This window comes from Mustela nivalis (assembly GCF_964662115.1).
Source record: "Mustela nivalis genome assembly, chromosome: 11".
NCBI classification, from domain to species: domain Eukaryota; kingdom Metazoa; phylum Chordata; class Mammalia; order Carnivora; family Mustelidae; genus Mustela; species Mustela nivalis.
The window spans coordinates 52,812,489-52,831,216 of record NC_139030.1 but is presented as its reverse complement, the minus strand read 5'-3'; the positions used below and the strand labels follow the sequence as shown (position 1 = coordinate 52,831,216).

The 18,728-nt window shown below is 38.2% G+C and overlaps 1 protein-coding gene across 7 annotated transcripts in view; it reads left to right on the top strand.

The window, feature by feature from the left end:
* CSRNP3 (cysteine and serine rich nuclear protein 3) overlaps positions 1–18,728 on the top strand; it is a 209,524-nt gene that overhangs the window by 163,625 nt on the left and 27,171 nt on the right. For all 7 annotated transcript variants that reach the window (XM_082689892.1, XM_082689893.1, XM_082689890.1 and 4 more), the window contains one exon: positions 17,758–18,017. In XM_082689892.1, the coding sequence (XP_082546018.1) occupies positions 17,758–18,017 (260 nt within the window). The remainder of the gene's footprint in view (positions 1–17,757; positions 18,018–18,728) is intronic.

Below are 18,728 nucleotides of genomic sequence, written 5' to 3'. Positions count from 1 at the left end.
ATATGAATCATACATTCATAATCAGAGGCATAAATTAGGAGTGTGTAGGTGAAGAGCTCTTTGAAAGAATGAATAGCATAGGAAGATAATCTTTGTGTTTTTAGAGATCTGTGTATGAGGACAATTTTTCTAATTCCCTCGATAAGATGTGTCTTGTGATGTTTTCCCAGGAACATTGATGTTTTTAATGTTATTCAAATACCTCTCTCCCATCAAGTTCCCATAACTAATAGCATTGATGTGCAAAACAGGCAGGTGACTGCTATCACTATGTATAACCTTGGCTTCAAGAGAACCAAATTAGAAAATCAACCAGTTATACTTATCATAAATGGGCATATGACTGTATAATATAAATATGTGATATCTCTATATGTAAGTCACATGCATATTTAAATTTTAGAAAACTTAGATTTTATGGATACTCTACCACCCCTTCCAAAATCCTGTCATTCTAATACTGCTACATTTTTTTCCCTAGTTTTTTAAAGATTAAGGTATTAAGCATTAGCTACTCATTAGCCTAAAATGCTTCGGGGGGCTTTTATCCATGCTGGAACAGAGCACACAGATATTTGGGTGCATTGGGACTGAGGGCAATTACTGGGCCGTAGGATTTACCCCCATGAAAGACAACGAGCAGTCCTATTCACAATGCTACAGGAGATATGGCATACTGGGTTCTGATCTAAGACAATTTTCTAGGGTTTGTTTGTTTTTTGGGGTGTTTTTTGGAGGTTCTTTTTGCTGTTGTTTTGTTTTTGTGGGTTTTTTTTAGGTAAAATGTCTTATGTGATGGAGAGAAGTATGGCAGAAAGTATGGCTTGGTGAAGGAAATAGGCAGTCCACAAAGCTGTGATTTTAGGATGATTTGACAAAGCAATAGCAGGAACTCATATATTAGCTTGGAATTAGAGGAACAAGACCAAGTCCTAAGTAGGATGAAAGGGGTGAAAGAGACTAGCACACTTACCTTCTTCAAACTATCTGGGTTTTTATATACGGATTTAGCAGAAATACTACCATCCAGTGGATGTGAGTATGCCCCGAGAAAAAGAATGGGCTAACTGTGTACCTGGCATAGTAATGGAGATGGAGTATTAATGTATTTCCAGGCTCGTTCTCATTGGCTCACATTAGTACTTACAGTTGGTAATGAAAGGACAGGCAAGGAATGACACATTCATAGCCATTAACGGACTGGTTTAGGCTCTTGAACATACTTTGTAGAATTCTATATATCAGTGCTTGTTGTACCAATGTTTAATGGAATTTTAAAAATGGGAAACATACAGTTATAAGTGCCAGGGTATAAGATGACCCATTTATAGTAATGCCACTTCAAGAATGTATTAAATAATTTTATTGTCTTATGTTCAGAAGGCTATAGAAGTGTTTCTTAAAATATATAATGGAGAGCTTAAAGTCTGAGAACTTTCAACTCTTTGTGATGATAATTATATAGAAGTTGGAAAATTCAAAACAGTGTAAAGAAGCAGATTTAAAAATACATATATATCGGGATGCCTGGGTGGCTCAGTGGGTTAAAGCCTCTGCCTTCAGCTCAGGACATGATCCCAGGCTCCTGGGATCAAGCCCCGCATCGGGCTCTCTGCTCGGCAAGGAGCCTGTTTCCCCTTCTCTCTCTGTCTGCCTCTCTGCCTACTTGAGATCTCTGTCTGTGAAATAAATAAATAAAATCTTGAAAAAAAATACACATATAATCCTATCCCTCTGAAACAATCAATATTAGCATTTTAGTGTACTGTCCTAATATTTCCTTTGTGTTTTAGATAATTGCTACATGTTGTTCAGCAATTTTTTTTCTAATCTGCTATTTTTTCCACTGGATGCTATAGCAGGCAATATCTAGTATTTTGTTAAAAATCTGCAAAACCTTCTTAATTTTATGGGCTACAATAATATCTCTTCATATAGATAGAACCTCATCTTAACCATTTTTACAGTCTCGAGCATTTAGGTGGTTTTCGATTTGTAAGTATTATGCATAAGTTAACGATGGGCATGCTTGGAGATAAATAATTTTCTAAAGCTCTGATTATATCCATAAGGCTTATCCCTAGATTCAAAATTGTTTTTATTCAAAAAAGATGAAGATTTTCTAAGGTTCTTGGTAAAATTGAGAAATTACTTTTGGAAAATGTTGTATGGTGGTATAGAAAAGTACTTGTCTCTTTGTACTATTGCCACAATTTAAGATTGTTCTAATTCCTTATTATTTACTAAGTAGATGGGAGAATCTTGAACTTTATTATTATCTTGATTTTTATTTATTTATTAGTGAGGTTGAACACTTTATATGTTTTAAACATTTGAATATCATTTTATGTCACCTTTCTATTAACTTCACTTTCAATCAATTGTTAGAAAAATGACCACAAAGAGGAAGAGAACATACAGTTGATTCTCAGTCTCATGGTGGTTATGTTCTACAAGGTTACAGTGAACACTAAATTAGCAAATACTGAACCACTGCTATCCTAGGGGAAATACAGGTTTAGGTTTTGGGGAGCTTCTGGTCATAATGTTTTTATCCACTGATCAATACATACCTTGTTGAGTGTATTTCTGTCTTGAAGACACCTTATTTAATACATATTGTTGATTGATTAACGTTGTACTTGTGGCCAACCGCATAGTGACTCACGCTTGAACAAAGCTTATCTAACACATCTATTTTTTCAAGAAGACACATCACAGTCTTCTCACGCTTGGGAACACAAGGCAGCATTTTAACACTACGCTGTGGGGCCATTTTAAACAACAAAATGACCTAGAGAAAGCCGAAAAGTGCAAATAGTGTGGCACTAAACATACCACCTACAGGATGCTTTTTACACCAGAAGAGCTGAAACAAGAAGGCAAGGCAGTCACCTTGTTTGACCTCAGCTGGGAATGTGAGGCTAGTTGAGTTTTTCAGTGCTCTGGGCCTGTCCGTGAATGACCATGAAAGTGCCGCGAATATTGATTTGGGGGTTACAAATAAGTTTTAGCAAGTAGTCAAATTTATAAACACAGAATCCATGAATAATGAGGATTGACTGTATCTCCCTATCTTAGCAGTCTGGCTACAGGTGAATGGTGAGGAATATGGGCGAGTAAAGAAATGAATGAATGGACGGATGAATGCAAATCAGTTCATTTTAAAGGGAATGAGTAAAAAAATAAGTGTCCTTCAAGTCCCATAATTTTGAAATATAGACAGGAATTGCCATACCCACAACAGGAAAGTGCAAAACTGAGACTGGCAAAGTCAATATGCTGACACCTGGAGAGAAACAGCCCATGGGGAAATGCAAAAAGGCTCCCACCTGAAGGCAGAGCTGCAATGTGAGCCTTGGTGAGAACACACTCTGAGCCTCCATTTTCTTCTCCACAAAATCAATGTTAACATATCCTCCTTAGACTAAATGTCTCCTAAGGGTATATCTTATCTCTTTTTCACAGTTACAACCCTAGGCTTTTGCAAAATTCCAAACACACACACACACACACACACACACACACACACACACACAAATATTTACAGTATACATACACATTAATTATCTGTCAGGTATATCTGTCAGATACTCAATGCCAAAATGTACCCAAATGAATGCAAAAGCCTCCCTAAAAAAGTTTTTAAACTACAGAATGTTGTAGATTTAAAATACTGAATAGGGGCACCTGGGTGGCTCAGTGGGTTAAAACCTCTGCTTTGGCCCGGGTCATGATCCCAGGGTCCTGGGTTCGAGCCCCGCATTGGGATCTCTGCTCCGCGGAGAACCTGCTTCCTCCTCTCTGCCTGCCTCTCTGCCTACCTGTGATCTCTCTCTGTGTCAAATAAATAAATAAATCTTTAAAAAAAAAAAAAGACTTGATAAAAAAAATAAAATACTGAATAAAACACTTGTATTGTAAAGCCCTAGTCATGTGGGACCAGTCCCTGTCAATAAATAGTTTACACATATTGATCATTCTATTTCAGACACTCTACTGCCTTATATAAATGATTTATATGAATCCAAATTATATGAATGATTTATTGATTTCTTTATTTTTATTTAACAAACACTTATATAGCAGTATGCGCCAAGCATTGTTTAACACTTCATAAATATTAATTTACAGTCCTTGTAACAACACTATGCAGTAGGCATTATTATTATAACCATTTTATGACATGAGGTATAGAAAGAGTAAGTAGCCTGCCCAAGGTCACACAGCAAGTGAATGGCAGTCCCTGGATTTGGACTAAGTGCTTTGGCTGCAGAGTTCATGTTTATAACCTCTACTTCTTCACGATAGCCCTAGGATATTCCAGACAAAGAAACAGAGGTTAAGCAACTGACCCAAGGTGGCAATGAACCTACTGGTGTGTCTGATTCCAAAGCCTGTGCCTAGGATTTATGGCTCCAGGCCACTAGCTGTCTGGCAATAAAACACCAGAGGTTCACAGTGGTTTTCTTCTAATGCTGCTTCTAACTGCTTCTAAGACTCAGGCGACTTGCTTTCTTTCTCTCTTTCTCTTTTCTTTTATTTTTTTACAAATTTTAAAAAGATTTTATTTATTTATTTGACAGAGAGAGAGATCACAAGTAGGCAGAGAGAGAGGCAGACACAGGCTCCCTGCTCAACAGAGAGCCCAGTGCAGGCTCCATCCCAGGACCCTGAGATCATGACCTGAACCAAAGGAGGGGTTTAACCCCCTGAGCCACCCCGGTGCCCCCACCTTTCTCTTTTCTTAATAACACAGTTAGATTATCATTGCCATAATTCTGGATTTTTGGGGTCCTGGGAGCAGGTGTTCATGGAATGTAAGAAAGAGAATTAGACTATTCTAGAACTAAAAAAGGGAGGCAAGTCAAGATTAACAGCTTAATCAAGACACTGTTTGCATTCAAATCAGGTAGCTCTGCTACCAGCAGTGAAGTTTGGGTCAATTCCTTCACCTCTCTGGACCTCACCTTCATTTACAAAATTGATAGAGTTCTACCCATTCAAACCATGAATGCATTGATTTGGGGATTCGGTGAATGAATACCTATAAGGCAATGAGAAAAGTCTTTGGCACATGCTAAACATACAAATAAAATTTCACTGATGGATGTGATACCTTCAAAGTGCCCAATTTTGTCTTTTAGAAGTTTAGTGTCTTGTCTTGTGTACTGGTAGTTTCCCAAATTTCTGTGGTCACACCTCCATCAGCGCAACTGGCATGTTTACCAACATCCTTATTTTATGTGTAAATTATGGAAATTGTATTGCTGTAGTAATGGATTTCCTGCCATTTTAAACTAGACCGCAGGTTCTTTCATCTTTCCCCAGTACCCGCCAGCTGCCTTGGGGCACCCTTGGATTGTTGCTCCTCACTTCTCCCAAAGAATTCTTTGTTCAAAGCTACCTCCAGCCTGCTCCAGTCTTTCTCAATTCCCACGACTTACTAAAGAAAAAGGAGTAGCTCTTGAAGGAAAGTAATTCTATCCATTGCCATCTGGGAATAGTAGTAGTCCCTCAAACCTCCCAAGATCAGTCACACACTCAAAAAACATCCCGTGTTATCCTTACTGAATCCTTCACCAAAGACCAGAAGTCTGGGGGTCAAGACAGGGTCGCCCTTAAATTGATTCTGCTTCTCACTTTTCGTTCTCCAGCTCAAAACTCCAAGAGGCCCTTTGGTTTTTGCCATGGCCTCTGGCGAGGTCAATGGTAAATATTTCGGTGGTGTAAATCACTTAAAAATTGAACTCAGAGACACTGAAGACCGCATCTATGTGAGAACAAAGTCAGAGGAACTGGTCGGTGGAGAATGCTGAGAACCAGGTTTTGGAATTTGAGTTTTGTCCAGATGACAAATCTGAAGCCATTGAGAAGTGATGCTCTTTAAAGGTAGCAGAGGTCGATTCCTGCTTTTGTAAAATGCAGTATACTCATTACTCTGCTGAGTTTTTATTTTCATCCTTAGAAATATAAACTCTTAAAATGTAGAAGGAAAAAATGTAGAAGGTTTAGACTTATATAGTCCAAACCTGAGATTACATTTGGCTTTGGAAAAACAAAATATATTTCTTGTAACAAATAACTCACATGTCATAAGAGTAGAATAAAAAAGGGCAAACATGGATCCTTTGGGATTGCTGTGCACACAGGAGATACCTAAGAATGAACATATATATATATGTTCATTCTTATATATATATATATATAAGTGTATATATATATATATATATATATATATATATATATATATACTTCTAAAGATCTTTGGACTGATTTTCTCCTTTGGCAAGATATTCACAAAGAGAAGTATATCTGAGCTATGAAGGGACCTAGGGAAAAAGTGTTCTACTTAATAGGAATAAAAATACCTCACTAAGCATTCTTCAAGAAACTCTTTAGTTCATAGACACTTTGCAGGAAAGATTGTTTCTTTGTGTGTAATGAATATCGCTTTTGCATACTAAGTGGTAGTTACAGTATGCATGCCTGTAAAATGATCATTTCACAAGAATTACAGCGTTTAATAAGAGTAGAAGCCTATCAATAAGTCCATCTCTTCCATTTAACAGCTAGGTACTGATATCTACTGTAGGCCAGACCCTATTCCAGGTGCTTGGGATATATGAATGAACAAAATCAATAAAAATTCTGTTGGGAAACACTCCTCCATAGGTTTTTGCATTTCTTTGTGTCTTCCTGAGGATGTCAAGGATGTGCTGCCTCGACCCCCCTTTCCTAGGGCCATTTCTTAGTGTTGGGTGTGTAGGAAGCAAACTCAAGGGATGAGGTTATGTCTCCTCCTGGGACAAAGAAAAGGATTGCTTATTGCAGACTAAAAACCAGTGGGTTCTCAGGCTTGTTAGGCCTTTGGTACAGTGCACACCTACTATGTATAGCATTTCTCTGGTCCCTCCATATTGCCTCTGTGGACAATCTGAGGACAAGGAAATACCAACAGAGACATGATGCTCTTGCTATCTACTGTGCTATGAACAGTAAAGTTTGTTTTGGACCCAGGAGTCTCCTGTCTTTACTCCCATCCATGAAAATGAACAGGATAGCTCTTTAGCTTTAGGGTAAAAATCGGTCCCACACATGACAGACAGATTTCTGCCCTCATTCCACTTCTATTCTAGCCCATATTGTTTTGGTTCTCCCCTGTTTTTATTATTTTAACAAAAATTTAGAATTCTGCTTGCTCATTTCTGCTCCTTGTCTCAGGAAGTCATCTGGGCCTTTCACTTATGTCTCATTGCCACTCTCACCAAAAAGAGAAAAATTATCTGTCTTACAACATGACATATATTATAAAATTTCATAGGAAATTAATACATTTTGAGCAATATGATTTTATTTTTACGGGACAGTACTGCTCTGAGGCAAAGATGGCAATTTAAATGCTAAGAGAGAATCATTTTGTAGATCTATCACTAAGGGACTGCTAAAGGCAAGAATTTCGGTCATGTTTTTGCTGGAGGTCAATATTAATTAGTCGGTATTTTATCAGCAGGATTTCTCTTTCAAAATCATATTATAATACTCAGGTAACTCTTCTCCCCACCAACTGCTTGCTTTGTAGAGTCGGATTTACAAGCTCATTATTGATGGATTGTTCAGAGGTTTATTATGATGCCAGAGTTGGTTTGTTATATTAGATCTTCTGATATGTAAAATGTGGTGTATTTCAAATGGTTTTTAATACAAAAGTTATGTGTACCCCCGAGCCATGAGGGTGATGTGTCCTCTCTCCAATATATATTTTTGCACTGAAAAGTACCTCAGGAATATAAAGTGACTAGAAAGAAGGCAGGCAAGTAGAGTGTTGACCCTGGCTGGAGCTTCAGGGAAAAGCTGTTACATGGCACCTTACCATTTAAAATTAAGGAAAACATGTTTAGGAAATGTAAATATGTGCTTGGCCCAGAGTTCAGTTATTCATTCTTCTAATTTAGTTAAACAAGCACTAATCAAGCAAGTCCTAGGTGCCCAGCAGGGTGTTGGTGTGTTGTATGCTGAGAGGTCCCCAGGAAGTAAGGTACGGTCCTTGTACGCCTGGTCCAAAGCTGGTAGTAGAGTAGAAGCACTCATATTATCAGTACCAAGGCAGAAATGATCTGAAAATGTGTAGAAAGAGCACTCCCCTCTTTCTTAGGGGGTCCATGAAAGGCTTTCTGGAGTTGACATTTGAGATGAGTCTTCATTTTATTCTTCTAGTAGATACTGGATGATAATTCTATGCCAGACATTATGCTGAAGCAATTCATAGCTTTAAAAGATATTTAAAGCAGACAACAGGGCAATATTAAAAACCTGAAGCATATGCTCAATATGTACATTTATAGAAAAAAATCATAGTTAGCAGCCCCCCCCCGCTTTTTTTTTTTTTTTTTTTTTTTGATGTTTACAATCCTCCCCAGTCACTCGTTGACAGCCAGGAAATAGCAGCTCGAGGCGTAGCCGCCCCTCCCTTTGCATTCCCAGCCTCATCTTTCCTCCCGACTTCGCAGCCCTGCATCTCTTTTTTAAACTTAGATTTCTGACCTACGCAACCAGGAATACAGCATTGATGAGTTTCTTCTTTCTCTGTTTCTCAGTGGTTTGGATTTCTATTTGGGATAAATATAGTAAAGTCTGTTTAGTCTAACATATTAAAAAAAAAAATGTTTCCAGATTTTATCCTGCCTGGCAAAGGTCAAAGTTCAGTGTATAATCTTTGATCCAGTGTTGCTTTCCTGAATGACTGGATCTTAGAAAAGTTTTGTTGTCTTGCGTTTGAAGATCTGGTTTTGTTTTGGTTTTCGTTATAGTTCAGTGATGTTCTGACCTGAATTATCATGATATATTAGGCTGGATGGGGCTATATTGTTAGAACAGATGAGAAACTGTGTGGGAAAATCATTGAGCAGGTGGAAAGTGCTGTTTAATTTTTCCAACAGGAAAGGCTCATGGTGGTGCTGAGAAAATGTAAAAAGCAGCAAAACAGGTTCGAAAAGCTGAAGAACAGCGAACATCTCCTCTGTCATTGTGTGCAAATTTTAATCAAATGGCCTGCCTCATGCAGCTTTATTCTGCATTGAGATATTCCATGTCCCCCAAATATTTCTCTGATGGTGGTAATGAATTGCATTGCCCTCTCGGTTGTAAGAGTACGGGTATTCTGCTGTGGAGCCATATGGTTCCCATTTATTTTAATGTGTCTTTGACATCAGGAGAATTGCTGAGACAGCAGAGGAAAGTGCTCACGTCTTGGACTGCAGCCAGAGCTACGATTATTTATGTGGAGTAACGACTACCTTTTCCCCAGTAAGAAACAGTATGGTCTTAAGAGAGTATCTGTGTTGAGATTTTAATAAAATGAGAGTATAAGTTTATATATTTTGGAAATGGCTGTTACTCTAGTAGTAGTGAAAAGTGTTTCCTAAGTATGACGTTTTAAGGTTTAATTGCACATATGAGAAATTAAGGAAACAAGCTGGGGAGTAGGTGGTCCTTATTTTCTCACTGATAATACAGGGATACTCTTTTTATTTGGTTTAACAGCATCACCAAGATAGTCCTTTGCATATATAATGCTTTCCATCTGTGATTCTTAAGGCTTTTAACAAAGGTAATTATTCCTGGTAATATTCCTTGGAGGTAGATAAACATAATTCTGAAAATATTAATGGAAGAACTGAGAAATGCAGATGCTCACGGATGTAATCTATACAATGGACCTTAGCAATTAATAGAATTCATATTTTTAATTGATTACATTATTTAACAATTTATCATTTTCCACATCCCAGGACAGGATAATGTTTTCTCTAACTCATTAGTAATAGGACATGCTTGACCTCAAGAAATATCCTTTAAAAATGTGAGGACAAGCAAAGACCTCCATAACAATGATGGTCCATATATTCCACATGTAAATGTTAACGCCGACTGTAGAGATCTTCAAGATCCCTTGAAAAATGTTAATAGTATCTAAAGAAATGTATATAGTGTGAAAAGAGAAAAGAGATGATCTGGTCCAAATTCTGTAAAAATAGCTCTTACTGGTAACAATGTCCAATGGCTAAATGAGCATGTGGATCAGCGGAGAAAAGTTCCCCATTTCCAGTCTGCTCTGGGCAAAAGTGAGCGGAATACGGGACCTAGATTTAGCAAAACACTATCCTGGAACATTGTGTTTCAAATATTTTAGCAAGGATTTTGAACTTATAAATTTTATTTAAGTGATGTCTTACATAAAGACAAAATGGAACCAGAAGGAAGACTGCACACCAAACAACAAATTTCATGATACTCGTCACTGTAAATTTATGGGTGAATTGATAGAAAAGGAAAATTAGAATGAAAATCAGTAGATCATTCAGTTAGTGGTATATTCCATGCATCGTCTGATCTAAATCTGTTTTTAGTTTGACAGTTCACCGTTCCCAATATGAGTCACATTCTGGTGATGGCTAGGGCACTCTGCGGTCATAGCACATTTGCAGTAGAATGTCAAATTAATGCAAGGGGGATGAGGGTTGATGTTAAGTCAATTATATATTAAGGTTTTCTACATAAAAGAGAACAAGATTTCTTTTTAAAATTTTTGACCTTTTAATTGTTCAATTTCAATTTTATGAATTCAAAATATAGTATTTATTCCTTCTATCCCAATACGTATGAAAACAAATGATTCCTCCCCATTCCCCCCTTTTTTTATTCCCAGGAATTAGGGGAATATGCAGGGAACATCTATAATAACACAGAAATGTGTACATGAAAAATAGCTAGTTCTAAAAAATGATCATTCTTTGCGAGTTAATCATTTTAATTATTTATGACATCAAAGCTGGAAGGTCAAAGTTTATACCTAGACTTAATTTTCGTATGCAACTTTCTGAATTCACATTAAAATCTTGGGTGGTAAATCTTATTTTTTTTCTTTTCTAAGCTGAGAATTGCAAATAAATGATTATGCTCTTAAGGCACCCCTATACTGTCAAATCCAGCTTGCAGCATTGGAGCAGCATGGGCTAGAGCTGTCTGGAGAGGCTCAGGAGAGAGCTCGTCCCCTCTGTGCATTTCTCTCGCTTGCTTGTGTAGACGAAGCCGACAGACTGAATGGATGACGACGTGACATGCATGTTCATGATCCAAAACAAAGCTCTAGTCATCCAGCCTCAAGGGTCATCTTTTTATACTATTTCTATTTTTGCTGATTTTTTTGTTTGTTTGTTTAATTGCATGTGCAGTATTTGGACGTATCTTGGTAGAATACTTACTGCACACAGTCTTAGATGAGGTTTTTGTTTTGTTTCTGGTTTGGTTTTGCAAACTGGTGATTCAAACAAAAGGGTGTCATCTTGAATTTTTTTCACTTAGAAGCTGCAGTTCACAAAAGACGTGATTAGTCTTGAGGGCAATCCGTTGTGAATATTTTCAACTTAATATTAGAATGGAAAATACGTGTAGCTAAATGATTAAAGGATCTAATCTTGCCTAAATATTATAAAACTATTCCTCCTCTACAGAAGGACTGAAATCAGAAGGATGGCTGCTTCTTATGTATGTTTATCATATTTTATATGGTGCAAGTCTGTTTGCCCCTTCACCAGCACACGAGTTGTTTGGTTGGTTGAAGACGGGGGAAGAGTGACATTTAGAGCCTTGGGAGAGAGACGTGCTACAATTTTAAAAGCATTTGGAGCTATCATTCACACTGTAGGGAGCCAAATACAAACTTGGATTTACCATCATGAACATCCCTGTAAGTGGGAGCTATTTTCCCTTTATTTTTGTTTTTGAGTGCTATTTCAGAGTAAAAGGGCAATAATACAAGGGGAGGGGAAAAAACCCTGATTTACCGTCTATTTGGATGATTCTAACATTTTCTTGCATTTATTGGTTCTGTCTCAGTTCTGATTACTTTTTAGGAAATGCAGGGCACTCTGATTCTAACATATTGGGTAGACCCCAGTATTGTCTGCCTAGTACTTGGGAGATCCTCTTCCTTTTGTTTGTGACTGTGTGTATGCATTTTATACCCTTCATTATTGAGTGTAAAATAACAAACTGAGTACACAATAATGTAGCATTGATTTAGCCATAGATAATAGATGGCTTTACATTTTAACCCTTAAGGTAATTTGGATTTTGTTCGTGGTCGGAAAGAAAATATCCCCCATTAGTTTACTTTTCTCTTGCCTCTCATTCACTCATGCCCCAAGATAGTTCCTTATTATCAATCTTGTGGAGTTTGTCCCACTTGAATGATTTACTACTGCCCTAAATACCTTACTTGAGCAAAATAATGAAAGACGTGACTGCGGCAAGTATGTTCAGGAAACCTGAGGATGTAACTTAAAAGAATAAAAAGGGAGAATTAGAATGAGAAAGGATTGCTTTTAATAGGCTTCATTTTCAAAGAAACTCCTCCTCTATTTCTTGGTTGCTGGATCCATTTTCACTCCTATGGTTAAGATCTGAGACCGTGTTGTTGACACCTGATCAAGAGGGGCCAACCTGGACAATCATAGCAAGCTGGAAAGGACATGAGACTATGACCACAGACCATTTGCAAAGACTAGGGCATATTTTGTATTAATCCTAGTAACTTTAACCATTGGAAATTGACGTGATACCTGAGCTATGAGGCTAATTTTTATACAAAATATTTTCTGGGAAAACTGGATTTTCTATTTGTAAGCTAGGCTTCATGACTTCATAACTGATTTGATCTTGATTTGTTCTTCAAAGGGTAAGAAACAGCATGCACACTTCCAGAGCCCCTGATTAATTTGGTGTGTATGTTTTAAAAAACAAGAGTTTTTATTGCCCAGGATTTACCAGATAAACAAGTTAATTTCAGTAATTTCACTTTGCTTAGACCAAATTTCCCCCAAATAAATGACAAATAAAATCAAAATTTGGACTTAAAGATCATCTGGCATTTTCCTTCTGAGCACAGTACATAGGAGAGAGAAGTTTATTATTGACTTGAGACCCCCCCCATGGTAGAATTAATATTGTCCATAATTTGCCCCTTGCTCGACATCAGACTGGACCACAAAATCTCAACCACCATGTACCAAATTTAGTGCCAAAAAATATAGCTCTGTTTACTGCTCTCTGCCTGTCAGGCTATGCCAGTGTTTTGCTGATAGTTGTTGACACTAAAAAGAACAAGTGCCTTGAGAGGGTCACTGGCTTGCTGCTCGAGCATTATTAGCTCCGGAGTGCTACACTATGGTGGCATCAATGGTCTAAGATCTGGTCTTCAATTTTACGGGCCCAGAGACAGGATGGTCTCTTGCCTGCAGAGAAGGCAGTCTCAGATGTAATGACACATACTAACCACATTCAGAAATGACTGACTTATACATCTGAACAAATCTGATTATTTTCAGCAAGAGATAAAATTAATGAGTCAACTGAATAGTCTTGTTGATCTGAGGATATATTCCAATTTGTATGAACAGGTTGGTCGATGAGTGTGGAAGGGGAGCAGAGTCAGATGAATTTTCTTAGAGCTTAATTTGATTGTCCCATCAAAGCATTGGCGTCCCAGAATGGTCTTGGAAACATGTGCCCAACTTTGAGTTTTGGCTTCCATTTCTAATCCACTCTGTTCGTGAACTCTTGATGTAATTTATGGCACAGATTATTTTATTTTATCTACTTATGTTCTTATCCTGGCATTGTGAATTAGGCAATTTCTGAGTTCTCTTCCCCATTCACTTCTAAAGCATTATTTTAGGAAGGCTATATTCTGCAGATAACTAACATCAGTCACTCCCTGCTCTTTATTCCTTTAGTTTACCAAGATTGATCTTGTCGCCATAATATGTGATCATTTTACAGTAGCACCAGTGTACCCTGGTGGGAACCATAATGGTGTTCTCAGGATCTGTGTCCTGGGCAGTATACATAGTGCCGTGGCATTTAGACACTTCTGCTTCAGAGTGGTAACTGTGAAAGGCATAAAAGAAATTGGGATGAAAGACACGAAAAAAAATCCAGTATCATGTATGAAAACAGACTAATTATTTTTCAAAGAAGTAGTGAAAGACACCTTCACCCCTTTTCTACTTGCTCTTGACCTCACAGTGGTAAAGTAAATTCTGAACTCTGTAGAGACACAAAGTAGAGTTCAATCCCTCTGCAAATGGCACAAGTTACAAGGTAGGCATCTGAGGGAGGTTTCAGATTCCCTAAGGCAGATGTGCTGAGTGAATCTGGCCTGTTTTTCCCAGGCTTGAGGAACACAGACTCTTTTTTATGACTTCATTTTGTGATGTTAGTCAAATTGGGGCCTGGAGGCAGGAGATAGCCCATAAAGGCCCATTCTAGTTCTCCAATTCAATCATCAGAAGAGAGTCGTGGGTGGCTCCTATATTCAGAAAAGCCACATTTAAAATATCTCCCACAAGGCCGACCTTATAGTATTTCAAAGCTTTCCTTTTAAATATATTCCATAGGCATTTCAGTCATTGTTTTTATGGTGCTATTTATAATATGCAAATTCTAGGACAAGGATAAGCACAGGTTTGAATTCCAAACCGTGGTGGATAGGAACGGATACCAATCCAACCCTAACACACTTTGACCATGTTAGCAATGCCAAGAGCCCAGGGGAAGGGACTCCACAGTCTGCCACTATTGTTATCCTCAGAGCCTTAGAAAACTGTCTCTAAACTATGTCTTTTTGGGAAAAGGTAATCTGGCTTTTGGGAAGTGGTAGATTCATATCACAATAGATTCAACCAGAAGGTTGAAGAGTTCTTCTAATCTAAAAGTACAGGTACAAATCTAAATACATGTTAAAAAGAAAATTTGTCTAGACTACCATGAATTACCTAAAAAATAAGTAATAAGGTCATTCATGAGAGATTTTTATAATAATTATTTTAAATGAGTTCATTAAAGTCTTTTTTTTTTTTAATCTGTAAAGTCATGGCCTTGAAAGGTAATGTCGTAAGGGCATCATTCTATAATATCAAGAGTGAAAAAGGTTGAAGGTTATCACCCCAAACCAGAGGCTCTCGCCTGCCGTAAGGTAGTGACAGATGAGACTCTCAGATAGGATGGCAGGTTACTAGACAGGTTGTTGAATTTTTCCTTCGACGGTAATCTTTTACATTTTGACAAATTCTTCCCTGTTTTGAGATGATTTAAACATACCGTTATGAAGCAGTTCAGAGCTTTTAAATCAAAGTTGAAAATTGTCTCTGCTGCCAGGAGTACAAGTATGTGCAGTGAACATATACATAAATAAAATGGGAAAGTTGTGTACACGTTTGAAAGCCTTTGCTTTCTGGCAGTCTCCTCTGGAGAAGTGAAAGAGTAGAGAAGAGAAGTTGGGAAAATGCAATTCTTGCCCAAATGTCATATTTCGCTTAACTCTGTAAACTTCTGAATCTGTTCGTTCTGTCTGCCTTTCTCATTCCTGGAAATGGAGGCTCCATGGGGGCAGGAATTTCCATCTGCTTTTTTCACTGATATATCCAGTCATCTGGAAGGTGCTTGGCGCATGGTAGGCCCTTGGTTTATAGTTATTGAATTAACCAATTCATGCAATGAGATGGATCATAACAGCCTCTCTGTTTTTGGTTGGAAGGCTTCGTGAGGTGGGGTGGGTGGCATAGGAGACAAAGGAACTTGAACCTCTTTGGAAGAAGAGTCTTATATAAATTCAAAGTGATACTGTCGTCCCTTTACTCTCAGTGCTTAGAAAGCCTTATACAGCCTTCTAAATCAAAATCCTCTTTGAAGGCAGCTGCAGCTGACATCTACCAGAAGTAGTATGACACCCAGTCTCAGCCTTGTTCAACTCCCTTAGGGTGGCTTCAGCTGTCTGTGTGACATGGTGGTTAAGAGCCTGGACCCTGGAATGATGAATCCCAGCTTCAAGACTGGTTTCATGACTTTGACAATGTCATTTAACCTTTAGTGACTTGGTTTCCTCAGCTAGAGACATGGTTAATACCAACCCAAGGAGATGTCAGGATAAATGAGATAGTTCATGTAAGATTCTTTGCATGTATGTATAGCACTTGGGAAGCACGCCATAAATGTTAGCTTATAATTACTTGTTACTGTCCAAGGATTTTTCCTCAATTTATTGTTTCTGTCTAATTTTCTACTTGAACATGCATATAGTTTAGAAACAAAGTACCAATAACTCAGTGGCTTAGCACGACAGAAATTTCTTGTCCCGCTGTTCTAGAGACTAGATTGAAATCAACATGTTAGCAGAACCATGCTCTCTCAGAATGCTGTAGCTTTCCTGGCATTTCCAGCTTCTGGTAGCCCTAGGCATCCCTTAGCTTTCAGCAGCACACTCCCAATCTCTGTGTCCATCTTCACATGGACTTCTCCCTTTGTCTCTTTATGTCATCCCTCCGTGCATGTGTGTTTACATTTTCCCTTTTTATATGGACACCAGTTGTACTGGACTAACACCCACCCTAATGACTTCATCTAGACTTGATCACTTATATAAGGACCTCATTCCCTAATAAGGTTACATCCTGCGGTATTGAAGGTTAGAACTTTAACATACTGGTGGAGTGGGGGGCGGGGAATGACATATATAAGAGCATAGTTCTGTATTTTACTCCTCAATTCAGTGAACTTTTCCTTCCCTAGTGGAGAAGCATCATATAATATGGCACCACGCTATGGGCTTTTAGGTTTAAGTTTAACTTTATCACTGAGTATCTGCATTGCAAAAACTCGCTGAAATTCTGCAAGTCTGGCCTACTTCATAAAATAGAAGGACTGCATTAGATGATGTCTAGCATGCCTTCCAACTCCAGAAAGGTCATGTTTATAATGTGTGTCTCTCTTTTCCTCACTACAGTGTGTATATCAGATTTCCATGATGTTCAATGCATCTTACTGTCCCTGTAACTAATAATAAAGGTTCTGATATATTTCATGATCATCTTCAATTGTCTTAGTGTGTACTCGTAATAAAATCTCGCTGTCTGTAATGCTATTTAAGTGTGGTTCTTATCAAATGAAAGCTTTGTTAGATTTAGGTTGTAAAAATGTCTTAATAGGGCCACTGAGCCTTTTTTGTGAGTTTGTATTCCTTTTTTAAATTTTCTAAAATTTCTAAATAGACACTTTTCTATGCCAAGTGCCCTCGATATAAAAATAAGATCCAGAACATAAGAGTCTGTAGTGCGTCTTTTCTGATTAGAGCATGATGCAACTCATATGAAAACCATAAAACCAAAACTTAAGATGTTAAGGAAATAAAATTAAATTCTGCCACTGATTCATAGACTACTGGCAACTTTCCTGAAAGTTTGCTCAGATAGCCATTATAGAAGACTTAGAAGTCTACTCCACTACAGCTAGAAGAAAAAAAAAATTTTTTTAGAAGATTTTATTTATTTGACACAGAGAGAGAGATCACAAGCAGGCAGAGAGGCAGGCAGAGCGAGAGGGGGAAGCAGGCTCCCTGCTGAGCAGAGAGCCCAATATTTCAAGCCAGGGTTCTGGCTTGATCCCAGGACCCTGAGACTATGACCTGAGCCAAAGGCAGAGGCTCGACCCACTGAGCCACCCAGGCACCCCTAGCTAGAAGAAAATTTAAGAAAGGAAATAGAAATCGGTGCCTGCTCTCAGATATAACATTTTTAATGTCTCCTAGCCAAAGAGGGTTGACCATAGATTTAATTATCATCAAATGGTACTTTTTAATTCTCCACCTCATCTGAAAAATGCTGCCCTGGGTGTTCGCTGAATTGTTCCTTTCTCTTTCAGCTTCCTCCATCCTCAAAAGAGAGAAGCGGCTAAGGACTAAGAATGTGCATTTTAGTTGCGTCACCGTGTACTACTTCACCAGGAGGCAAGGCTTCACGAGCGTGCCCAGTCAAGGGGGCAGCACCTTGGGCATGTCCAGCCGTCATAACAGCGTGCGCCAGTACACTCTTGGTGAATTTGCAAGAGAACAAGAGAGGCTCCACCGGGAGATGCTGAGAGAACACCTCAGGGAGGAAAAGCTGAACTCTTTAAAACTAAAGGTAAAAAAAAAAAAAAAAATTATTATTATTATTTTTTTGCAAAACCTCATATCCTTACCTTAATTTGGTTGAATTAACCATTTTCATACTTGTATTCATAGTCCAAACTGGATATTTTACACAACAGACCACCTGCTGAGGCTTTTTTTTTTCTTTCTTTCTTTTAAGCAAAGATAGCAAAGTGTCTTCACTGAAAGCAAGGTGGAAAACCTGACACCATTTGTTTATTCATTCCATAAATATTAGTTGTTAAGTACTATCACATTGTAGACCCTATGCTTGGGCTGGGCTAACTGGAATCAAAAATAGATGTGGATGTGGTCCCTTCTCTCCTAGAACTTTCTTAGTAGTAGGAAAGAAAAATATCCATCATGTAGACAAAATCAAATCATAGCTTCATTAAGTGCTATAAAGGAGAGTTGCGAGGGGTTATGAAAGTATGTAACCGAGAATTGGTATGGTTCAGAGGTCAAGGTGGGTTTCTTTAAGGAAGCGACAATTGAACTGAAATCTGAACAACTAACTAGGCCAAAGGGTTGGCCAGAGGGGCTCAGGCAGCTGCAAGAGCCAAACTGCTTTGTGCTGTAGCAAGCACAGTGAGCACACAAAGTCTAGGGGGGCTGGAACAGGGACAGAAAGAATAGGTTATTCATAAAGTAGATTATCCATGAAGGAGGCAGGACGGGGCTTTGTAGACCATGTTAAGGCATT